At 42.7% G+C, this 26,840-nt stretch overlaps 1 protein-coding gene across 1 annotated transcript in view; it reads left to right on the top strand.

Annotated features, from left to right (window-relative positions):
- The window catches only part of LOC141128478 (vomeronasal type-2 receptor 26-like), a 148,357-nt gene extending 143,622 nt beyond the window's left edge, over nucleotides 1–4,735 (top strand). The window contains exon 7 of the mRNA XM_073615787.1: nucleotides 3,843–4,735. Coding sequence (XP_073471888.1) covers nucleotides 3,843–4,735 — 893 coding nt within the window. The remainder of the gene's footprint in view (nucleotides 1–3,842) is intronic.
- Nucleotides 4,736–26,840: the final 22,105 nt, after the last annotated feature.

The raw sequence follows: 26,840 nt of genomic DNA, 5'->3' as shown, positions 1-26,840 counted from the left end.
CCATTCCCCCTATGAGATACTTGGCCCAATTACCTACCCCCCATACTGTACATGCTCGCCCACCCCGTTACATTCATTACCATCTACTACTACAACTAAGCTTACACTGAGCACAACACAAACACCCCACATTTGCCACATCTCCCCTTTGCAGAGTGGTAGATACCAGGCCTAAAAAGGATACCTCATAAATTCAAACCTATCTTTATAACACAAATAGCTCACGGTAACTCCGGTTCCTATGGTCATCATCCCATTAGGGATTAGGTACCTGAGACGTACAAGTACTAATTGAAGCACAAAATGGGCCCAGAAACTTCTTATTTTAGGAATTTCAACCAAAATGTTTAAGTCTTTTATTTCACGGTATATTGGTGCCACATGTATCCTCATTGTTTATTTGTCTATAAAGCTTTCTGTAAATGTTATTTGTGCATATAAATAAAAGATATTGTTGGAAAAAAAAAAAGTAAATAACCTTTGGTCTGTTTTACCAAACAACTTGAGATTTTTAGAATATGCTGACAAAGATACAGTCTTCTATTGTGTGAATTTTGGGGAAATTGGATAATATCCAAGTTCTTTTTTGTACATTAAGCCACATTAAAATCCCAAAAAAACAAGTACAGCACCCCCCTGACCCCCAGAGGCATAGCATGGACACCCAAAGGCAGGGAAGGCTGACATTTTGATCTTGGGCAGATCCTAGGCCAGTGAAGGGCTGTGCGATCAAAGAAAAGTTTGGCGCCAGTCATTTAAAGTACATTTTTGAATGTTTTATTGGAGAACTCAATAACTGACAGAGAAGATATAGGGCTGAGAACATTCATGGCAAAATAGATAAGAACAGAACTCCAGACTCAAAGGTCCCTTTCAGTATTCCACAGTGCAGAATCAATAGGAGCACAGGCTGGCACTGGGTATTAGAGCAACAGCTGAAAAGAAATAGACATAAGATCTTCAGTAGGAGAGACACCAGACATGCTCCTTGGGTCCTTTCCAGTAACAGGTATCTCCAGTAGCCATCCAGCTTCTTTGGTTCTCCTCCTCAATCAGCACCTGTGGCCTCTTCTAGGCTTGAGGCCTAGTAAAACCTTTCCCACACTTGAGCATTCCCATCTCCAGGACAAGCCTGGATGTAGGCTGTACGAAGACTGAGCACATGGCAATTCTCCTAAGTATATATGCACTTCCAGAGCATGCGCCACTGGCCAAGAAACCCCTAGTGATTGGCTGGTGAGACACACACACACACACACATGCATAATATTCCACCATTGGCTGTCTCACACTACCGCCACTACACACAAGCTTAATTTCACACAAAAATCTATGAAACATCTAGGATAGGTTTGGGAAGCTGAAAGCTTGGGTTGTGCAAAGTTTCAAGGCAATCGATTAAGGTTTAGGTACTTTATTGTAAGTTAAGCCCTATTAAGCTCCCCAAAAAAACAAGCTTAACACCCTCATTTTCTTTGTGGGAGACCAAAATCCATGACTTTTCTAGGATAGGTTTGAGAAGTTGAAAACTTAGGTTGTGCAAAGTTTCAAGACAATTTATTAAAGTTTAGGCACATTACGGTACATTAGGCTCTTTTTACACTAAGCCACATGATTTGGGATTGTAAAATATAGCTTAATGTGAAAAACTTTTGGTGTGATTTACCAAATGTTCTGAAATTTTCAGAATATGTTGGCATAGGTAGAGTCTTCTATTGTGTAAAGTTTGGGGGACATTGGTTAACATTTAAGGTCTTTTTTGTACATTAAGCCGCATTAAGCTCCCCAAAAAACAAGCTTAATGTCCCTAGTTTGCCTTGTGGAACACCAAATTGCATGAAACTTCTTGGATAGGCTTGGGAAGTTGAGAACTTAGGCTGTGCAAAGTTTCAGGGCAATTGATTGAGGCTTAGGCACATTATGGTACGTTAAGCTCTTTTTACATTAAGTTGTTCACATTACATGTTTTAGCATTGTAAAATATAGCTTAACGTGATTAACCAAATGAGCTGAAATTTTCAGAATATGTTGACATGGATAGAATCTTCTATTATGTGAAGTTTGGAAGAAATTAGTCAATCTTTAAGGTCTTTTTTGTACGTTAAGCCACATTAAGCTCTCTAAAAAATAAGCTTAATGTCCCTAGTCTGCTTTGTGGAACACCAAAATAATTTATAGGATAGGTTTGGAAAGGTAAAAACTTAGGCTGTGCAAAGTTTCAGGGCAATTGATTGAGGTTTAGGCACTTTATTACACGTTAAGCTACATTAAGCCATTTTCACATTAAATATTTTAGTATGTCCCCAAGAATGTCCTTACAGGATGTCTCTAACTTACTAGCCAACCTCAATGCACTGTTTAATTGGACAACTATGTGGCAAATGAGGTTTAAAGTGATTGTAAACGCTCTCCTATACTCAGTGAAGTGAACAGCCCCAGACGATACACAGAGATTAAACAAATCTCCCTACATAAGTTTTAGTTGTAAATCTGCTGTCTTCAGCTTTCCACATTCTTTAGAAAGTGAACATTGTGTTATATTTTTTTCTTCCTGTTCCAGCTGTGGGAGTGGAGTCTAGGCATACACTGTGTGACAGCTGATTAGAGGAAAGGCCTACCCCCCCCCTCCACATAGGCTGAGGAATGAAGAAACAAGCAGAGCTGTGCTGTGAATAGACAAGCTCTCTGCTAATCTATCTCTAGTCACTCCCCCAACACAAATTTCCAGCTGTTTTTATCTCTTGTGTCAGAGAGCTTGTCAGAAGTTATCATTCTGATAACAGAGGAATGAAGGAGCAGAAAGACATGGGGCTCAGAGCTTTGAAGAGAGGTAAATAAACACTACATATATATGTGCCTAGGGCAGATTTCATGAATTGGGTTTACGTCCACTTTAATGTTCATAAATGTATAATTATGTATTTGGGGGCTAAGAATGTGCATGCATCATACATACTAGGGGGAGTACAACTGGGGGAATCAATGATGGAGAAGGATTTGGGTTTTTGGTAGATCATGAGCTCAATAATAGCATGCAATGCCAAGCTGCATTTTCCAAAGCAAGCAAAGCCTTTCTTGTATTAAGAGAGGTATGGACTCCAGAGAGAGAGATATCATTTGTCCCTGTACAAATCAATAATATGACCTCATCTGGAATATGCAGTTCAGTTTTGGGCACCAGTTCTCAAAAAAGATATTGGGGAAATGGAGAAAGTGCAGAGAAGGGCAACCAAATTGAAAAGAGGCATGGTGGAGCTCAGCTATGAGGAAAGATTAGAGCAACTGAAGTTATTCTATCTTGAGAAGAGGAGATTAAGGGGGGGTATGATTAACTTACATAAATACATAAGTGATCCATATAGTGAACTTGGTGTTGAGTTATTCACTTTAAGTTCATCACAGAGGACAAGGAGGTACTCTTTACGTCTAGAGGAAAAGAGATTTAATCTCCAAATATGGAAAGTTTTCTTTGTAAGAGCTGTAAAAATGTGGAATAGACTCCCCCAAGAGCTGGTTTTGGCCAGCTCAGTAGATTGTTTTAAAAAAGGCCTGGATTCTTTCCTAAATGTACAAAATATAACTGGATACTAACATTTATAGGTAAAGTTGATCCAGAGAATATCAGATTGTTTCTCAGGGGTACAGGAAGGAATTTTTCCCCAGCTGGATCAAATTGGATCATGCTTTGCTGGGGGTGTACAAAGGATTGTATGATTTGTGTTTTTTTTCCCTTTTATTGGTTGAACTAGATGGACTTTTTTCAACCAGACTAACTATGTAACTATGTTTTCTCAGAAGCTCTGACCCATATGCTCATTGTGTTTGTATTGTTCTTCCTGCAGACAGTGAAAACTGCATGAAGTGTCCTGATGATGAATGGCCAAATGAGAAGAAGGATCAGTGTGTTGCAAAATTGGTGGAATTTCTCTCTTACACTGATGATACAATTGTTGCAGTATTTTCACCTGTCCCCATACTCTCTTGTCTTCTGACTGGTTTAATATTGGGGCTATTTATACATTACCGGGACACCCCCATTGTTAACGCTAATAACCGGAACCTGAGCTATCTTCTCCTGGTCTCCATCATGTTGAGCTTCCTCTGTGTCTTCTTGTTCCTTGGCCGTCCAGTAGATGTAACCTGCATGCTGCGTATAACCTCTTTTGGTGTCATCTTCTCAGTTGCTGTCTCTTCTCTTCTTGCCAAAAGTATCATGGTGTGTATTGCTTTTAAAGCCACCAAACCTAGGAGTCCCTGGAAGAAATGGATGGGAGCCAAACTGCCCAATTGTATCATTTGTGTGTTCTCACTGGTTCAAGTAACAATCTGTGTCTCTTGGTTGTCTGTTTCTCCCCCCTTCCAGGATCAGGACACTCACTCTTATCAGGGAAAGATCATCATTCAGTGTAATGAGGGTTCAGTTATCGGCTTCTACTCTGTCCTGGGATATATGGGGCTTCTGGCAGCTATGAGCTTCATTATAGCTTTTTTAGCCAGGAAATTACCGGACAGTTTTAATGAGGCCAAGTACATCACCTTCAGCATGCTGGTGTTCTGCAGTGTCTGGATTTCCATGATTCCGGCCTATCTGAGTACCAGAGGGAAATACATGGTGGCTGTGAAGGTTTTTGCTATAATGGCATCAAGTACTGGACTTCTTGGCTGTATATTTTTCCACAAATGTTACATAATTCTGTTCAGACCTGACCTGAATACAAAAATAGTTATCCACTAATATTCATGGAGGAAAACTGGGTTACCAGTAGTTATAGCTTTAACTCTATTATTGTTAATTTTAGTATTTTGTTAGCATATTGAGAATGAACATTGTTACATTTAAACATTTAATACTTACTTCTATGGTAGATAGCGAGCCTAATTTTTTCTCTCTTAAAGAACTAAGCACACCGCCGATATCTGACGCTTTGGGTTTGTTGGAAACCTTGTCACTAGGGTTGAGCTTTGAGTTCGAGTCGAACTCATGCTCGACTCGAACATCGGCTGTTCGTCAGTTCGCCGAACATTGAACAATTTGGGGTGTTCGCGGCGAATTCAAAAGTCTATGGGAGAAATCTAAAGTGCTAATTTTAAAGGCTTATATGCATGGTATTGTCATAAAAAGTGTTTGGGGACCTGGGTCCTGCCCCAGGGGACGTGGATCAATGCAAAAAAGTTTTAAAAACGAACATTTTTTCGGAAGCAGTGATTTTATTAATGCATAAAGTGAAACAATAAAAGTGTAATATTCCTTTAAATTTCGTACCTGGGGGGTGTCTATAGTATGCCTGTAAAGGGGCGCATGTTTCCCGTGTTTAGAACAGTCTGACAGCAAAATGACATTTCAAAGGAAAAAAAGTCATTTAAAACTACTCGCGGCTATTAATGAATTGCCGGTCCAACAATACACATAAAAGTTCATTGATAAAAACGGCATGGGAATTCCCCACAGGGGAACCCCGAACCAAAATTAAAAATAAAAATGACGTGGGGGGTCCTCCTAAATTCCATACCAGGCCCTTCAGGTCTGGTATGGATATTAAGGGGAACCCCGGCCAAAATTTTAAAAAAAATGGTGTGGGGTCCCCCTCAAAATCTTTACCAGACCCTTCAGGTCTGGTATGGATTTTAAAGGGAACCCCCCACAAAATTTAAAAAAAAAATGGCGTGGGGTCCCCCCAAAAATCCATACCAGACCCTTATCCGAGCATGCAACCTGGCAGGCTGCAGGAAAAAAGGGGGGGATGAGAGAGTGCCCCCTACCTGAACCGTAACCAGGCCACATGCCCTCAACATTGGGAGGGTGCTTTGGGGTAGCCCCCCAAAATACCTTGTCCCCATGTTGATGGGGACAAGGGCCTCATCCCCACAACCCTTGCCCGGTGGTTGTGGGGGTCTGCAGGCAGGGGGGTTATCGGAATCTGGAAGCCCCCTTTAACAACGGGACCCCCAGATCCCAGCCCTCCCCCCTGTGTGAAATGGCAAGGGGGCATTTGTACCCCTACCATTTCACAAAAAAAGAGTAAAAAATGTTAAAAATGACAAGAGACAGTTTTTGACAATTCTTTTATTTAAATGCTTCTTCTTTCTTCTATCTTCCTTCGGTTTCTTCCTCCATCTTCTTCTTCTTCTTCTGGTTCTTCCTCCGGTGTTCTCATCCGGCATCTTCCTCCGTGGCGTCTTCTTCCCTTCTTCTTCTCGGGCCGCTCTGCATCCACCATGATGGAAGGCTCCCGCTGTGTGACGCTTCTCGTCTTCTGACGGTTCTTAAATAATGGAGGGCGGGGACACCCGGTGACCCCGCCCCCTCTGATGCACGGGGATTTGACGGAACTTCCCTGTGGCATTCCCCATGATGTCAGAGGGGGGTGGGGTCACCGGGTGGCCCCGCCCTCCCTTATTTAAGAACCATCAGAAGACGGGAAGCATCACACAGTGGGAGCCTTCCATCATGGTGGATGCGGAGCGGCCCGAGAAGAAGAAGGGAGGAAGACGCCACGGAGGAAGATGCCAGACAAGAACACCGGAGGAAGAACCAGAAGAAGAAGAAGTCAAAAACTGTCTCTTGTCATTTTTAACATTTTTTACACTTTTTTAGTGAAATGGTAAGGGGGTACCCCCTTACCATTTCACACAAGGGGAGGGCCGGGATCTGGGAGTCCCCTTGTTAAAGAGGGCTTCCAGATTCCGATAAGCCCCCCCGCCGGCAGACCCCACAACCACCGGGCAAGGGTTGTGGGGATGAGGCCCTTGTCCCCATCAATATGGGTACAAGGTGTTTTGGGGGGCTACCCCAAAGCACCCTCACAATGTTGAGGGCATGTGGCCTGGTACGGTTCAGGAGGGGGGCCGCTCCCTCGCCCCCCTCTTTTCCTGCGACCTGCCAGGTTGCGTGCTCGGATAAGGGTCTGATATGGATTTTTGGGGGGACCCCACGCCATTTTTAAAAAAAATTTTGGCTGGGGTTCCCCTTAATATCCATACCAGACCTGAAGGGCCTGGTATGGAATTTAGGGGGACCCCCATGTCATTTTTAAAAAAAATTTTGGTTCGGGGTTCCCCTGTGTGGAATTCCCATGCCGTTTATAATATGTAATGTAAAATGTAATAGCCGCGAGTAGTTTTAAATGACTTTTTTTCCTTTAAAATGTCATTTTGCTTTTAGATTGTTCTAAACACGGGAAATGCGCCCCTTTACAGGCATACTATAGACACCCCCCAGGTACGAAAGTTAAAGGAATATTACACATTTATTGTTTCACTTTAAGCATTATTAAAATCACTGCTCCTGAAAAAACGGCCGTTTTTAAAACTTTTTTTTGCATTGATCCATGTCCCCTGGGGCAGGACCCAGGTCCCCAAACACTTTTTATGACAGTAACTTGCATATAAGCCTTTAAAATTAGCACTTTTGATTATTCATGTTCTTGTCCCATAGACTTTAATGGTGTTTGCGTTTTCGAACTAATTTTTTGCCTGTTCGCATGTTCTGGTGTGAACTGAACAGGGGGGTGTTCAGCTCTTCCCTGCTTGTCACATGCTGGGTGTAGTGGTTCCTCCCTTTGGCTGTTACATCAAAACAGAACAAAGTAGTCACTTAGTAGTCAGGAGGAACCACAGTGTCCAGAGGGGAACAAAACCATCACAAAGTGTCAGATACCAGCACCACCCGTCGCTCTTTAAGATGGTAAAAATTTCATCCACCACCCTCCAGAAAGGTAAATATAAAGCATGTTCTTTTATAAGCTGCTTGTAATGTCATAATTAATATTTATTATTGTATGCAGATGTATCCAGCTATATTAATAAATTCATTTGGCTTGGTGTATTCTACAATAATTTGTAATATTAGTTGAAGTTGATGAGTCATGTTTTCAGTAAGTTCACATTTTAAATAATGAGTTGACTTCATTTTTTTTTAATAGTTTTTATTGACTTTATAAAACAATAGAGGGGTACAGAATGTGGAAATTTGTATTAATGTTTGTTGTCAGATGTCCCCCAGTGTCAGTTTTGCTGCAATACGCTCATGCGAGCGTATTCACACATACAGACATTGGTGGAAGACCACTGGCTGCAGAAACCTTCCCGTGGACACAGCATATCTGTTTGCTTTTTTAGGGATGTTCGTTTATGAGTCACTAAGAGACTGGCCACCTCATGGCGATTGCATTAATGCTCCTAGCAAAAAGATCTGTGTACATGGGAACCATAGCATAACCATACAAAAATTATGGCCCACTGAGCCGTGATAGAGTATGGCTCGCATCATTGGTAGCGGTGGGAATGTGCACACGATCGTGTTCAGAGCCCTGTAAGTAGTGTTCAAATTGTGAGACACTTTGTGTCTCAACAAGAAGCTGACCGCATGGCACTGCACACGACCATCTGCACAGGTCACTACTGGAATTCTGTCTGCTGATCTTCTGGTACTACTCGGCTTGTGACCTGACCTCTCTTATGCCTACCGTCTATACCTGATTTGCCTGATTATTACTGACCCTGCATCTCGCTCATCCAGCCTGCTACAGTTCCCAACCTTGCAAGCCTGCATCTGGTACTGCTCTGTGGTTCATCCCAGCCTGCCACCAGTCAAGCACCGTGTCAGCTCATCTACTATCTGCCTGCTGATCACCACTACTACACAGACTATTGAACTGTTTACAGGCACTTATACCCCACTGTGTTCTTGTGGCTGTTGTATCACTACCAGTATTCCATGAGCCGGAGTTGTACGAGAGGCCTTCCTCTGCACGTCAGGCTCACATCCCAGGTACGTAACACAGTGACTGTTTTTTTTCATTTGTTAATGTCAGACATTTTGTTGTAGTCTGGATTTCATCCACCATGTTGTTGTGATCTGGCTTTGGTCAGCCATTTTGCTGTAGTCCGGATTTCATCCGACTTTCGTCGGCCATTTTGCTGTAGTCTGGATTTCATCCACCATTTTGTCGTGGTCCCACTTTCGTTGGCCGTTTTTCTGTAGTCTGGATTTCATCTACCATTATGTTGTGGTCTGATTTTACGTTTGTTGCAACTGCCATTTTGCTTCTGCTGTGTTTTGGTTTTGGGTGGAATTGCTCTGCTTTTGGACCAGGTTTCAGCATTTAGTGAGGGTGAGCCATTCTTTTGCAGGAGTTTCAGTTTTTGGCTTTAGTTGCGTTGTTTTTGCGTGGTATTTTGGTCTCAAAACTTGTGGTCTGACTGCCCAGGGGATATGGGAGTTGAAGGGATTCCCTCCCATTTGCAATATGGGGGGTTTGTTTCGCCCTTTCCTAGACAAAAGGCTTTTAGAGATGTTGAAGTTTCCTATATGATGTTATAAAGTCCAGAGGGGGTAGCCATAGATTTTTTAGTGTCTTGATAGACATAAAATGAAGTTCAGGGAAGCCAGGCTTCCCCTCTCCCTTGCTGTCCATTGATATGTAAAAAAAACAGTTGGATGGGTTTTTAGAGCTGAGCAGAGAACAGGAAGTTCTTTGCAGGATGTGATGTATCAACAGGAAGTTGGTGGGAGAGGCTTGGGCTCTTTTGAAACAAACATGTGGACACAAAGAGACTTGTGTTTGGAAGGACGATGGAAATCACTTTGGTTTTTAAATTAAATTCCAGTTTAATTTTATACTGAGTTTTATATTGCAATTCAGTTTTGGGTAGAGTAAACATTCTGCGAGTAAACGGAAGGCATCCACATTATTGTTGTAACATTTAGGTACAGATAGAAGCCATAATATTGTTTTGAATAGTGGAGGATTTTATGGTGCTTTGTAGTTGTCTGACAAACATGTTTAGAGGGCTGTATATCGTGAGACCGCTCGGGCTGTGTCTAATGCCACGTACACATAATCGGTCTTTTTGTCGGAATAGGTTCGATGGTCTTTCTGACGGACTTTCAACGGACCTCCGAACGAACGGACTTGTGCACACACTAACGGACCAAAGTCCGTTCAAAAGTCCGTTCCTTTAGAACGTGACGCCGTACGATGGGACTAGATAAGGAAGTTCAATAGCCAGTAGCCAATAGCTGCCCTTGCGTCATTGTTGGTCCGTCAGACCTGCATACAGACGAGTGGATTTCTCGGTAGGAACTGAGTCCGGCGGAGTTCCGTCGGAAAGATTTGAAACATGTTCTATGTCTAGGTCAGTCAGATTTTTTGAAAAAAAAGTCAGATGAAGCCCACACACAATCGAATTGTCTGACGGAAACGTTCAGTCGGACCTAGTCTGCTGGAAAGTTCGGTCATGTGTACACGGCATAATAGTCGGAATTCCAGTGTACGATTGTATTAGCATAAATGTGAGGAGTAGTATTCTAGCAGCCCAGGTCAGGCCGTGTATAATAATCGGTAAGGATGAGCTGAACACCCCCCAGTTCGGTTCGCAGCAGAACATGCGAACAGGCAAAAAATTTGTTTGAACACGCGAACACCGTTAAAGTCTATGGGACACGAACATCAATAATCAAAAGTGCTCATTTTAAAGGATTATATGCAAGTTACAGTCATAAAAAGTGTTTGGGGACCCGGGTCCTGCCCCAGGGGACATGTATCAATTTAAAAAAAGTTTTAAAAACATCAGTTTTTTCAGGAGCAGTGATTTTAATAATACTTAAAGTGAAACAATAAAAGTGAAACATTCCTTTAAATTTGGTACCTGGGGGTGTCTATAGTATGCCTGTAAAGTGGCACATGTTTCCCGTGTTTTGGAACAGGGTTCCCCTTAAAATCCATACCAGACCTGAATGGTCTGGTATGGATTTTAAGGGGGACCCCCACGCCATTTTTTTTAAATCGCAGTGCGGGGTTCCCCTTAATATCCATACCAGACCTGAAGGGCCTGGTATGGAATTTGGAGGGACCCCCGCTCAATTCTTTTTATTTTGGTTCGGGGTTCCCCTTAATAATCATACCAGACCCAAAGGGACTGTTAATGGACTGTGGGGGAATCCCATGCCATTTGTTCAATGACTTTTATCTGTATTGCTGAGACCCAACAATTCATTATAGCCACGAATAGTTTTAAATGACTTTTTTCCTTTAGAAATATAATTTTGCTCTCAGACTTTTGTAAACGTGGGAAACATGAACCACTTTACAGGCATACTATAGACACCCCGCAGGTATGAAATTTAAAAGAATATTTCACTTTTATTCTTTCACTTTAAGCATTATTAAAATCACTGCTCTCGAAAAAACGGCCGTTTTTAAAAAAATGTTTGCATTGATATACGTCCCCTGGGGCAGGACCCGGGTCCCCAAACATTTTTTATGACAATAACTTGCATATTAACCTTTAAAATTAGCACTTTTGATTTCTCCCATAGACTTTTAAAGGGTGTTCCGCGGCTTTCGAATTTGCCGTGAACACCCCAAATTGTTCGCTATTCTGCGAACGGGCGAACAGCCAGTGTTCAAGTCGAACTCATGTTCACCAAAACAAGCGATCCAAATTGCATGGGCAATGCAGGGGTGGGAACCAGGCACCCCAGTCAGACAGCTGCATAGTACATAAAATCTGGGTATGGATCAAACAGACTGGGAACCCCCATTGATAAAATATCTCTGTCGTTTTCAATAGGCCTGTCAGAGGTTTCAACAACCTTCTTCTTGCGAGGGTCTCTGCTGACAGGTCTGAATATACCTGTAGTTCCGCCCCTTCAAAGCTTAAGCCTGGACGCTGTCGCAGTTTTCCCACAATTTTATCTTTTTCTTCCTCATAATGAAACTTTATTATCACATCTCTCGGGTTCTCTGATGTGTTTCGGAGATATCGTGCGATCCTATGGGCTCTATCTAGCTTCAGGGGAACAGTTGTTTCTCTGTCAAATAATGGGTTTAGCAGCTGCTGTAATACTGACGCCAAATCTTCCTTCCCGTGTTTCTCTGGGAGGCCCTTGATTCGCAAATTTTTGCGTCGACTGCGATTCTCCTGATCTTCTAATTTATATAGGAGACTTCTGTTAGCCTTTTGTAGGTCTCTTATTTGCTTACTTATACCCTCTAGCCTTTGCTCGTGGTCTTCCAATCTATCCTCCGTCTCCTCCACCCTTTTAAGCACATGCCCGACATCTGTTCTTACAGCCGCAATATCTTTTTTCAGAGAGATCTCCATTTTTAGTAGCATCTCGGCGAGCATTTCTTTGATGTGTGGGACTTCCTCCTGTGCAAGCTGCAGTGGGGGTCTTTTTCCTGCTGAGTGTTCTTCATCCCCATTTCTCCCGTGTGAACCTTCCTGGGCCTCAAAGCCGCTCATCTGATGGCTTCCACTGATCCTTGGTCTTGCAGTTTTACCTTTATTCTCCTCTACTGCCCCTTTCTGTCTGTTTATTCCTGGGCGTGTAGATGCTCCCGATCTGGGGCTTCCTTGTGATTCTTCCAGTATGCTGGACTCGGCCGACATGTATCGTTGAATCCCGCCTGGGCTTGATGCGGCTGTAGCTCCCTTATTGCCTTTAGTTGCCTTTCCCCTCATCTCTTCAACCCTCGGGACCCTCCACATTACCCAAGTGTCTTAATTCAGACTTAGGGGGGTATCCTGAAGGTCATAGAAAGATTATGCATAGGAGGGACGAGGGCCAGTACCTTTAGGACCCCCTCTTTTTAATCGTATACAGCTAATTATACCACTTATATCCACCTAGGCACGGGCTCCTGTGTCGGTTCCACAGAGTCTCTCCAAGGGCCCAGGGAGGTCCGAGGGGAGAGCATGCGTAGGGGTTTTACCCGCTGACAGATGTTATCTAACCTTGTCTGAGCAGTGCTGCTACCTGGTTCTTTTACACCCTGAGTACCAAGGTAGTAGATGAACATTTACAAGCCCAGATATTGACTGATCATTTGTTGAAAGAAAAATACCTCTGAAATGGTTATTACTGAGCCCGTATTAACAACCAAGCCCAAGCTTAGGGTGCTCGGCTCTTCTTAGGCTTATCTCACATCTGCCTCTCTACCCCTCTGTCCCAGTGGTATACGTTCGCTATATAGTCCAAGAGACCAAGAAAACTATTAATTGGAGCCTTTAAGCCTTTTTAAATCATGAGGGTCAGAGAGGGTTCTAAGAGACAAATTACTATGGGACCAAATGTAAACAGTTCATCTGCACAGTTCATCTGCAATCAGGAAAACGCATCTTATTTGATTATTGTTATTGTGAAAATTGTCTCTGCAATCTTGTAACGCTTATAATTGGATCTTTAAACTTTGAATCCAGATATTTCATGAGCGAGCAACAGTATCATTCTCCCAGGGTTATACATGGGTAAGTCGCCGTCTTTCTCCTAATTTACTATTACTCCCGTTTCAGGGGGGATTCAAGGGGGATGCAGGCATACATGGGCAATCTCACCTCCTCTCACCTCTTCCTGCTCCTGTTTCAGTGTGGGCTTGTAGCGGCTCACCCCCTTCCAGCTGCAGCTTTACCTTATCAAGTCAGGTTCCACCGACCTGCGTCGTACGGGTCCGCTCCGATCTGCTTCCCCGTCCGTCGCTTCCAGGCTACTGACACCTTCCAGGCTCCTAACACCTGCTGGAGAGGTGCGGGCCGACCCCCGCAGCTGCTATAGATGGGTGGCGTCTCCCCTTACCGCTCTCCGGGCAGTGCCGACATTGCCTCACGGCGCCAGCATTCCTGGTGTCTCCTCCACACTGCTGTGAGCTGAGTGAGTGTGCGGGGAGGACAGCGGCACCAGGCCATCCACGGAGCGCTCCGCCCCATCCCCAACCCAGAAAGGAACGGGCGAACGGCAGTACTAAGATTCCCAGAGGACCTAGAGGACTTTTGCCGCAAGTTGGATATTGTCCCCCCACCTATCCCTGGTTGGGGAGTCGAAGAGAGTGTAGCATCAACGCGAAACACAATAAGGGGGAGGGATGGAGGGGGCACAACGGACAATCTAAGCTAGTATTTATGAAACATAACCGGGAGAAGTAGTATAGTGCCAACATGAGCTGGGTGGGGGGGTACCAGGGTGGACCGGGGGGCATCTGTGACATGAGCCCAATAGGGAATATGGGTGCAGGGTGGCATCAGATAGAGGGAGACCACCCGATCCATATAATGAACAGAGGGGTCTGTCCAGCCATTATAGGCGATCTGTTCCAGACCTGGGGGAGGGGGGTTGGAGGGAAGGGGGGCAGGGAGGGAGGGCGGGTTCGAGGGTTGGGATCGGCGGGTTTCTTTTTTTTTTCTTCCCTTCCCCTCTCTCTCTCTCTCTCTCTCTCTCTCTCTCCTGTTGTGCCTCATGGGACCGGCCAGACGCTCCTTTCTTAGGTGAAATATGGGAGCAGTAAACTTTGTTACTTATAATGTAAGGGGACTGAATACAGAAAAAAAAGGTATAAAATCAACCAGGAACTGCAGTTTTTGGGAGCAAATGTGGTGTTTCTGCAGGAAACCTATATTACGCACTCAGGAAGGGGACTGGCATCGCATTTGTTCCCAAAGTGGATCTATGGGGATGCAGGATCAGTACATTCAGGAGGAGTAGCTATCGGGTTTGACAGAACAATGATGTTTGTAGAAGAGGAGTGACTGGCCGACCCAGGGGGCAGGTTTCTTTTTGTGAAGGGGAAACTATTTGATACCTGGGTCACAGTTGCGAATATCTACTCTCCTAATAGAAACCCGGAGAATTTCCTAAGGAGAGTTTTGATAAAACGTGAGACCTTTAAAAAAGGCAGACTACTTTTTATTCCTTTGCGCATAGATCATTCTCGAGGATAGATTATATTTTAATAGAACATCAGTTGGTCCCTTATTTAAAGGCAGCAGAAATTAAAGCAATCACCCTGTCCGATCACGCACCGGTGAAAATCCAGGTAGAGATCGCTGGTGTGGCCCGGCCTAGGATGAGTTGGAAACTCAACGATTCTCTTATTCAAGACCCGGACTCAGTCATGAAAATAAAGCAGGAATTGAAAAGCTATTTTGAGACAAATGATACAGAGGACATATCCAGGGCCACCCTTTGGGAAGCGCACAAAACCTATATAAGAGGGATTTTGATTGCTATTGGAGCACGATTATATAGGGAGATCCAGGAATTAGAACAGAGTACAAGACCCAGGGGGCTCCCAGAAAGGCAAGAGCTAATAAGGAAAAGAAGAGATCTGGATGAGCTATTGGATAAGGAAAGGAAGTGTGCTTTCAATACGATAAATAGAGATATGTACCAAGAGGGTAATAAATCAGGAAAGTGGATGGCAAGAAGGATTAAACAAAAAAAGAATAGGACATTTATACCTAAAATGAAAGATGAATAGGGGAATTTAGAATTTTCTTCTCCTAAGATCGCTAGAATATTCCACTCCTACTACAGTGCTCTATATAAGGTGGGCCGGAAAAAGGAGACGAGTGAAAACAAGAAGGAAAGGATAAGGGAGTACCTGCGGAGACTAGACCTTCCCAGGGCAGAAAGGGAAGAGGTCGAACGCCTCGATACCCCTATATCTCAGGAGGAAGTAGAAAAAGCGATAAAGAACACTGCCCTGGGAAAGAGCCCGGGCCCCAACGGATACTCCATAGTTTACTACAAAAAATTTTCTGAAATCTTAGTACCCAAACTGTGCAACTATTTGAATGCCCTGGGTGAGAATGAAGAGCCCCGAGAAGAGTCCCTGTTAGCTTATATTACCCTTATTTTGAAAGAAGGAAAGGACCCAGCATCCCCCGGAAGCTACAGACCAATTTCATTATTAAACGCAGATACAAAAATCTTCGCTAAAATACTCGCAGATAGGTTGAAAGTTGGCTTGAAACAGTGGATACATAATGACCAGGCGGGATTCGTCCCCGGAAGGGAGGGGAGGGACAACTCTCTGAAAACAATTTTTTTAATGCAGGAAGTGATTAGGAGTGATATCCCAGCGGCCTTGTTGTCAATCGATGCCGAAAAGGCATTCGATAGAGTGGATTGGGGATTTATGGTTGAAACTTTGAAGCATCTAGGAATTGAGGAGAGGATGATGAGATGGATCCTGTCACTGTACAGGCACCCCAAGGCTAGAATTAGAGTAAATGGAATCCTGTCTTCTCCCCTTGAATTATTTAATGGGACAAGACAGGGTTGCCCCCTTTCCCCGATTTTGTTCATTATAACCTTGGAGCCACTTTTAGCGACATTTCGTAAGAACGTAGACATTAAGGGAATAAGGGTGGGAGCAGGGGAGCATAAAATAGCAGCATTTGCCGATGATTTACTGTGCTACATTACTTGCCCTAGAACAACAATCCCCATGGCGCTCAAGGAATTTGAGCGCTATGGCAGATTGACAAACTTTAAAATAAATATGAGTAAGTCAGAGCTCCTAAATATATCAATCCCTAAGTGGGAGCAGAAAGCAATTCAACCTGGTCTCTCATTCGCATGGTGTTAGAGGGAAATAGAGTATCTAGGTATAAAATTAGTACCAACACCGGGGGACTTGTTTGCTGCTAACTATATTCCCCTACTCAATAAAATCAAAGACCTACTTGGTAGGATGAGATATAGAGCTTTGTCGTGGATTGGCAGGATAAACGCGATAAAAATGTTTGTGTTACCCATGTTAATATATACTTTTCAAATGATCCCAATAGCTCTTCCCTCTACTTTTTTTGATAAATTACAGTCTATAATTTTAAGATTTATTTGGGCATGTAGGCGCACTAGCATAGCATATGACACTTTGGTGAAGGACAAAAAACGGGGGGGTTGGGTGCACCGGACTCTAAAAAGTATTACCAAGCCATTGTTATCTCTAGGATAACTGATTGGTTATATAGTAAACATGAGAAAAGCTGGGTGAATATAGAAATAGCATGGAGTGGGGTGGACATAGAAAAATTTATATGGATTCCTCCACAATTTAGGGAGTTGGGAAATAGAGCTAATTTCCTGACTAAGAACACATTTAGAATCTGGGATGGGGTAAGTAAGAGATTTCACTGGGAGTATAACTCGCCACTGATATCATTGATTATATTGAACACTGATTATTTTTTACCAGGGAAGGAGGAGCACTTATACTTCACGAGATGGGCAAAAAAGACGCAATACAATTACAGGATGTGATGAGAGGAAATAGATTGTACACTTATACTGAAATTACACGGGCTTGGGGGAACAAACCATTGGATAAATGGAGGTACGCTCAGATACAGCACTTTGCATGGTCACTGCCACAAACACTGAGAGGAAGAGACCAACTAAGGGTCATAGAAAAGTTATTAAGCACCCCCACTAGTGTGAAAGGGAGCATTTCTAAATTGTATAGAGTACTAAGGGGGGGGCGAGCAAAGGGCACCCCATTTTTCTGGAGAAGTGGGAAAGAGAAATAGGAGGCCTAAATGGTGAGGCACATAGATGTAAGATATTAAAGATGGTATATCTAACAGCAAAAGACTCTAGGACATACAAAATGGCTTACAAGGCGATAGCGAGGTGGCATAGGACGCCCCAGAGAGTGCATGAATAGGACGCTGAGACCCCCCCAACTTGCTGGAGAGGGTGTGGAAAAATTGGTACCCTGGCGCATCTTTGGTGGGAGCGCCCCAAAATCCAGGCGTACTGGGAGGAAATTCTGGGTGAAATACAGCAAATAACGGGGGAAGGGGTTAATAAGAACCCATGGACGTGTCTGTTTCATGATACGGAGAAAGAGATACCTCAGTATAGCAAGTCAGCAGTCCCATATCTTTTAAACTCGGCTAAAGCACTGATCCTGTGTTGTTGGAAGGAGGCGGAAGTCCCAAGGTTAAGGGAGTGGATAATAAGGGTGGAATGGGCAAGAGGAATGGAAGAATCAATTCACTCGATGGAGGGTCTACGAGATAAATATCATAGGACTTAGGCAAGATGGCTTGAGTATAGGAACACGGAGAGATATATGACAATTATGGATTCCTAGGACTTGGGGGGGGGGGAGAGGGAGAGGGGGGTTGGGGGGGAGGGTGGGAGGGATCATTTATATATTTTTTTTTTCTTTCTGGGGGGGAAGGGGAGAAAAACAAATAAATATTTGTATCTTTGGCAGATAAAAAAGTTAAAAAATTTTCTGAAAGTTTTGTATCAATAAGAAAAATGGAAAATAATTCTCTTATGCCACAATGATGCGAAAATGAGAGGGGGCGCATTTCAATGACCCAGCTGAGTTAAAATCTCTCTTAAGATCTGCTGATGTGGCAAAAAAAAAATAAAATAAAATCTGGGTATGGGGCTAAGGCCATTAGACCCCTTAAACATTGCCATATATAGTCAGAGGGTACAGTAAAGTGTATTCTTTTGGAAGGTGCTTTTGATGTCTGGAGGTACGAGACTCCAGAATAAAAATACCTTGGAAGCTGTGGATTCAGAAATCTGTAATGATGAGTTGGTTGGATGTGTAGTACACGCTTGTGTGGTTAAAATGCTCATGCCTGTTTTTGAACTTTGTGTGGCTGGCCAATGCAAGGTTTTGCAAGCTGCTCTCCTACGCATTGCGGCTGTTGTATTTTTGTAGGAACGAGAAACAAATGCCCTGTACACATGATTGTATATTCTGACAACAAAATCCATCTGATTCTTTCCGACGGATGTTGGCTCAAACTTGTCTTGCATACACACGGTCGCACAAAGTTGGTCGGAAATTCCGAACGTCAAGAACGCAGTGACGTACAACATGTACAACGAGCTGAGAAAAATGAAGTTCAATAGCCAGGGCTGCTCTTCTGCTTGATTCTGAGCATGCGTGGCACTTTGTGCGTCAGAATTGTCTACACATGATCGGAATTTCCAACATCGAACTTTGTTGTCAGAAAATTTTAGGTCCTGCTATCAAACTTTGTGTGTGTCGGAAATTCCGATGGAAACTGTCCGATGGAGCCCACACACGGTCGGAATTTCCGACAACAAGCTCTGATCGCACATTTTCCGTCAGAATGTCTGGCCGTGTGTACAGGGCATAATGCACGCAAAATCAGACTTTCTGACGGAAAATGTGCGATCGGAGCTTGTTGTCGGAAATTCCGACCGTGTGTGGGCTCCATCGGACTTTTTCCATCGGAATTTCCGACACACAAAGTTTGAGAGCTGGCTATAAAATTTTACGACAACAAAATCCGATCGCGTAAATTCTGATCGTGTGTAGACAATTCCGACATACAAAGTGCCACCCATGCTCAGAATCGAGCAAAAGAGCAGCCCTGGCTATTGAACTTCATTTTTCTCGGCTCGTTGTACGTGTTGTACGTCACCGCGTTATTGACGTTCAGCATTTCCGACCAACTTTGTGCGACCGTGTGTATGCAAGACAAGTTTAAGCCAACATCCGTCAGAAAAAATCCGATGGATTTTGTTGTCGGAATGTCACATGTATAAATACACACGCCTGAAAGAAGGTAAAAGTATAATAGGCTGTTTCATTCTTATTTTTCTGCACCATTCTAAACCCTGCGTCTTTTTTCCTCCGGTTTGTAATGAGGAAGAAAATGGGGGGGAGGATAATGATAAGAATGACAGTTTTCAAACTAATAATACTAACCTTTCTAATTCTAACCAAGTTTGTGACCTAGTAGGACGACATGTTCCACAACAGTCTTTCTTTGATGGAATTTGAATCAGCAACCAGCAGTCCAGGTGAAGGAGGCTCCCTTCCCAGAGGCTAAGAACGTTTTTGTCAATGGTTCCAGGTATTACACCTCAGATGGTACCACACACAGGTTCAGTGACCATAGTCGTTGAAAAGTGAAAAAGGGTTCATTGCGTTCCCACATGTCTGGTTTATCTCCATAAGAGGTTTGTTCGGAAGTCAACCAAAAACAGGGTTGTACTTTCCTCAGCAGCTGATGTCTTTACATTCTCAGCTGATTGGGTATGTGCAAAATCCACCACAGGGTTCATGAGTCCCTTCCAGAACTTGACTTGATAACCAGGTTTCATTCTATCCAACCAGGTGACTGGGTCATTGTAAAGAAAACATCAGAAGACGGGATTAGAGTCGAGATACCTTGGGCCATTCCAGGTTCAGCTGACCACGCCAACCTCTCTAAAGCTTGAAGGACGGGACAACTGGATCCACGCAAGCCACTGCAAGAAGCTACTCAACTACACCAAAGAATAAGGAGTATCTTTTTTATTTATATCTTTAAAGTGTATTTTAGCAAGAGTAACGATGAAAAGCATCCAAATTTATTGTTTAAAGTGTATTCTCCAACTAGCTAAGAAAGCGAACAGGACCAATTGCTGGGTCCACTCTGAATCTCCCCTGAGCTTTAGTACCCCAGCGATGACAGCTATATATGATGTTCAGATTGGTATTAGGAATTTTGAAAAACGAGTAAAAACTTCAAAACAGACACTTGTCAATAGAACTTAACAATACATTTCTAGAGGGTAAAGTTAGTCACAGTGTTAACAATATCTTTGGTTCTTGCCAGTTTGCGTGTCGGGACAACTAGGTAGCCCACAAGTGCGCTTCAACTTTAGTTTGGTACTTATGCGGGTCTACAGCTTATAAGGTAACTTTCCTAATGCAAGAGATTCATGCGTCCTGGTGAAACTTGTCCCAGCATCTTACATTGCGGATGATCGTGAGGATCTGATGGCGTGAGAGAAGGTAAGAATAGCAGGAAAAGCTAGAAGGGAATTGTTCACTAACTCTGACCAGGCCTGGGCATGGTTTCCTGCTTGGACGGCGTGGGGGATTAAACTTATTAAACGATTGAACGATTTTTCATCCATTGTGGATGGTATATTCAATGAAACCATAGAAGCTGTAAGGGAGATCTCACAGGAACAATGACAGATCAAGACCCTTCTACTACAGAAAAAGATGGCTCTTGATTATCTGTTGGCATCCCAGAGGGGTTTCTGTGAATCCATAGGTAAAGTGTGTTGTACCTGGATAGAGGATACCAGTGACAAAGTTCAGGTCCATATGGATAAGGGTAGATCCCTGCAAGGCAAAGCCAGAGCTATAGCTATTGAAGGTTGGAATCCTTTTAAGGGTTTGGGAAACTTTGGGAATTTTTATTTTCCATCAGATCATGGTTGAAGGAAGTAGGGGTATATATACTCATGTTGTTTTTGTTTCTATTCCTTCTATATGTCGTGATGAGGTGCACCTGTTGCCTGATTGGATGAGTGAACAGAGCCCGAGCAGATGACCACATCTTCCTGGCTGAGATGAGATGCCCCGAAGCCCAGCCCACGTACCAGATGCAGAGAATCCCAGACCAACGGCTGGGGAAACCTTCCCATGGACACAGCAGATATGTTTACTCTTTAAGGGATGTTTGTTTATGCCTCACCAAGAGACTCGCCACCTCATGGTGATTGCATTAATACTCCTAGCAAACAGATCTGCGTACATGGGAACCATAGCATAACCATACAAAAATGATGGCCTACTGAGCGAGTACGGCTCGCGTCATTGGTAGCGGTGGGAATGTGCATACAATCGTGTTCAGAGCCCTGTAAGTAGTGTTCAAACTGTGAGACACTTTGTGTCTCAACAAGAAGCTGGCCGCATGGCACTGCACACGACGATCTGCACAGGTCACTACTGGAATTCTATTTGAATATATACATGTGTGTGATTGGTTCTTTTGAAAGAATACAAGTGTCCGATTGGCTGATTCTGAACGCTTTTGCAAAATCCAGGTATACCACGTCCACAGCCACCCCTCCAAGGTTTTGCTTACCTCCTCATAAAAAGAAATCTGGTTTATTTGACAACTTCTGTCTTTTATGAATCCATGCTGTCTGTTGCTTAAAATATTTTTTTCCAGCAAGAACTCGTCTATGTGGTCTTTTATTAAACTCTCCAGTATCTTCCCAACTATAGAAGTTAAAGGTGAAGTGAGACTAGTGCGAATAGAGGCTAGAATGTGATCTGGAGGTATCACAGGAATAGGAACCGACTCCATCTTGGAGGAGGAAAACTGTCATGACAATGCATCAGCCCTTACATTCTTAGTACTGGGTAAGAATGAGACTATGTAATTGAAGCTTAACAGAAAAAGAGCCCATCGTGCCCTTCTGGGAGATAAGCGTTTAGCTTCAGACAAGAATGTGAGATTTTTATGGTCAGTCAAAATGAGGACCAGCACAGTGGTACACTCATGGAGATGCCTCAATTCTTTAAGAGCTAAAATTATAGCTAGCAATTCTCTGGCCCCAATCTCGTAATTGCATTCTGCAGGAGACAATTTCTTTAGAAAAGTAGCCACAAGGATGCATCGTGCTCTCAGAGGTAGGAAATTGAGACAGAAGGGCACCTACTCCAGTCTCAGACGAATCAATGAATGAAGGGTAATGTAGGATCAGAATGTGCCAGCACAGGAGCGAGACTCAAAGGCTTTAATGGAATCTGGAGACCAATTCTGTGGGTTACCGTGCTTTCTGGTCATATCAGTCAGGGGTTTGACTAAAGAAGTAAAGATACGAATACATTTCAGATAATAATTGGCAAAGCCAAGAAAACGTTGTAGCGGACATAGATCTACGGGTGGAGGCCACTGTAGAGCTACAGATAGTTTCACTGGGTCCATTGAAAATCCGGCAGTAGAAATTACATAACAAAGAAATTGAACCTGTTCACAATGGAACTCGCAATTTTAAAACTTAGAATACAGGTTATTATCTCTCAACCTCTGTAGCACACGGGAGATATCTGTTGTGTGGTGGCTCTCTAGGGATTTTGAAAATGTGAAAATATCGTTGAGATAAGCACTTGAGGGGTGTGTGTCACGGGTGCATTTAGTGCAAAAAGTGAGAATAAAAGTGCAGAAAACAAATATTTGTATATTCACAAAAATCTACAAAAAAATCCTACTGTGTAAACTTCCTAATTGCTTATATATAATGCATATTGTTATGTTCAAACGAAAATAAAATAAAATAAACAAAATCCTGTGCAAAACCTGCAATTCAAAGTGACATTTCTGTGCAAAAAAATCCAGCATTAATGACTGGTGTATATTGTTGCTGTGAAACTGGGTTCAGAAGTATGCATATACTATCCTTAAACTCTGGTGTATAAAAAAGTCCAATAAAGTGACAATGTGCTCCTTCAAATTGTTCTGTGCTTCTTGGAAAACAGTGGCCTATAAGAAACGCCCTCACTGCTATTATTCAACACACAAGGAGGTATTTCACCTTCACAGTATGAGCCACTGTGCAGCCTGTGGAGTGGGAGGAAACTTCCTGCCCTGTTTTCTCCAAGTGCCTCCTTGTCTGCGATGTAAGTGGTCTCCTCACTGTTAACCTCTCAGATGTTGCCCACATGTAGAAAGGAAAGAGACTCCATTGTGTGATACCGTACAAATATCCAAACATTTATTAATAATACTGATGGGTACTCACATTTATAAAAAATCATTAAAAGCAAAAACAGTATTTAAAAACAGGAAACTGGAGTGATCTGCGCTCCACGGCTCGAAACCAGAAGTGATGCAATGACACTGTATAGTCCCGCCCTACGTTTCGTCAAGTGCAGCAACCTCTTGAACTTTTTCTCTGTATATGAGGTCTGTGGGAAGACCTGATTGCTGGCACTGAATCGTAAGCTGGGTGCGGTTCTCCTCTACGATTGAATATATATATATATATATATATATATATATATATATATATATATATATATATATATATATATATATATATATATATATATATATATATATACTCTGCATTCAGTGTAGCCTATATCTACAGTGCATTCTGTGGTGTAATATTTCTAACATACTTCAGGTGGTGTATTAATATATATATATATATATATATATATATATATATATATATATATATATATATATACAGTCAGGTCCATAAATATTGGGACATTGACACAATTTTAATCTTTTTGGCTCTATACAACACCACAATGGATTTGGAATGAAACAAGATGTGCCTTAACTGCAGACTTCCAGCTTTAATTTGAGGGTATTTACATCCAAATCAGGTGAACGGTGTAGGAATTACAACAGTTTGTATATGTGCCTCACACTTTTTAAGGGACCAAAAGTAATGGGACAGATTAACAATCATCCATCAAACTTTCACTTTTTAATACTTGGTTGCAAATCCTTTGCAGTCAATTACAGCCTGAAGTCTGGAACGCATAGACATCACCAGACGCTGGGTTTCATCCCTGGTGATGCTCTGCCAGGCCTCTACTGCAACGGTCTTCAGTTCCTGCTTGTTCTTGGGGCATTTTCCCTTCAGTTTTGTCTTCAGCAAGTGAAATGCATGCTCAATTGGATTCAGGTCAGGTGATTGACTTGGCCATTGCATAACATTCCACTTCTTTCCCTTAAAAAACTCTTTGGTAGCTTTTGCAGTATGCTTCGGGTCATTGTCCATCTGCACTGTGAAGAGCCGTCCAATGAGTTCTGAAGCATTTTGCTGAATATGAGCAGACAATATTGCCCGAAAAACTTCAGCAGTCACATCATCAATAAATACAAAAGAACCAGTTTCATTGGCAGCCATACATGCCCACGCCATGACACTACCACCACCATGCTTCACTGATGAGGTGGAATGCTTTGGATCATGTGCAGTTCCTTTCCTTCTCCATACTCCTCTCTTCCCATCACTCTGTACAAGTTGATATTGGTCTCATCTGCCCATAGGATGTTGTTCCAGAACTGTGAAGGCTTTTTTAGATGTTGTTTGGCAAACTCTAATCTGACCTTCCTGTTTTTGAGGCTCTCCAATGGTTTACATCTTGTTGTGAACCCTCTGTATCCACTCTGGTGAAGTCTTCTCTTGATTGTTGACTTTGACACACATACACCTACCTCCTGGAGAGTGTTCTTGATCTGGCCAACTGTTGTGAAGGGTGTTTTCTTCACCAGGGAAAGAATTCTTCGGTCATCCACCACAGTTGTTTTCCGTGGTCTTCCGGGTCTTTTGGTGTTGCTGAGCTCACTGGTGCATTTTTTCTTTTTAAGGATGTTCCAAACAGTTGATTTGGCCACACCTAATGTTTTTGCTATCTCTCTGATGGGTTTGTTTTGTTTTTTTCAGCCTAATGATGGCTTGCTTCACTGATAGTGACAGCTCTTTGGATCTCATATTGACAGTTGACAGCAACAGAGTCCAAATGCAAATAGCACACTTGAAATGAACTCTGGACCTTTTATCTGCTCCTTGTAAATGGGAATAACACACACCTGGCCATGGAACAGCTGAGCAGCCAATTGTCCCATTACTTTTGGTCCCTTAAAAAGTGGGAGGCACATATGTAAACTGTTTTTAATTCCTACACTGTTCACCTGATTTGGATGTAAATGCCCTTAAATTAAAGCTGAAAGTCTGTAGTTAAAGCACATCTTGTTTGTTTCATTTCAAATCCCTTGTGGTGTATAAAGCCAAAAAGATTAGAATTGTGTCGATGTCCCAATATTTATGGACCTGACTATATATATATATATATATGTATATATTTACTCTGCATCCAGTGTAGCCTATATCTACAGTTCATTCCATGGTGTACTGTTTCTAATATACTTCAGGCGGTGTATTTATATATATATATATATATATATATATATATATATATATATATATATATATACACAGTCCCGTGTATGTATGTATATATATCTATATATATGTATGTATATATATCTATATATATATATATATATATATATATATATATATATATATATATATATATATTCTCCATCCAGTGTAATCTATATCATGATTGATTATCAATCATTCCGTGGTGTACTGTTTCTACTACACCTCTGGTGGTGTACGCAGTACACAATACAGTGCAGCTGTAGTGCAGTTGCTGCTACTTTTCTGGTGGTGTACACAGTACACAATACAGTGTAGTGTGGAGTTGCAAAACAAAATATAAATCATGTCCGGAAGGCCACCAAGGAGAGGCAGACGCTCACAGGCCACTAAAATGGGGCAAGCAGCCTCTGTGTCTACAGTCAACAGTGCTGGTTGTGGACATGGTGCATCCTCTGCAGGTGGCCGTGGGGCACGCTTGTCCTTTTTTTCTGCTGCTGGGGCAGGGGCAGAAAAATTGGGTCTTTGGTGGTGGTGCCACAACACTGTAACCCCTCACAGATACTCTTTTTCGGTACAGGAACAGGCCCTGCTGTTAAATATTAGATCAAAAATTGTAACGTTAAACATTGACAGAAAAATTGGGCCTTAGGCAGTGGTGGTGGTGCCCTAAACCAAAAATATTCTTGGAATCTAGCATCATCAAGATTGAGGAGGAATAGGATAGTCACTCAGCATAGGCAGTCTTCAAGGGATCCCACATCCAGAGGAAATACAATCAGTTACATCAGCATCAGGTGCTTGATAGCTGCTGATTCATTTTATGAATCTGAGCCTATCAACGGAGTCTGTGGACAGGCATACTCTATGATCCATTACAAACCCTCCAGGAGCACTGAATGGGCGTTCAGAAAGAACACTGAATGCAGGACAGTAGCTCAATTGCATATTGAGCAAGTTCTGGCCAGTGGTCCATCCTCAAGACCAAGTAACCCAGTGGATGCTCTTTTGGAAAAGTCTTCAAGTCTGCTCTTGCCCCTAGATATTCCTGCACCATGTAATGCAGATGCTGGCAATGTTTGCTTGAACTGATCAGACCTTGGCGTTGAGGACTAAAAAAATTGTCTAAAGTCATCGGTCAGCTGGCCACCTTCTCCACCGCTCCTCCTCTGACTGAACAAAGCCTCAGCAACACATTGTCCAGCACTAGGAAATTGTAACCTCCCAGGGTCTGGAAATGCATTGCACAAACCTTTCTTCACGGCCTCCTGAAGATGTTTCATCCTCTGCTCCCTCTGTGAAGGTAGGATGAGTTCTGCAACCTTACCCTTGTAACATGGATCAAGAAGGGTTG

Source organism: Aquarana catesbeiana, linkage group LG01 (genome assembly GCF_042186555.1).
Source record: "Aquarana catesbeiana isolate 2022-GZ linkage group LG01, ASM4218655v1, whole genome shotgun sequence".
NCBI classification, from domain to species: Eukaryota; Metazoa; Chordata; class Amphibia; order Anura; family Ranidae; genus Aquarana; species Aquarana catesbeiana.
This window is presented reverse-complemented; position numbering and strand designations above follow the sequence as displayed.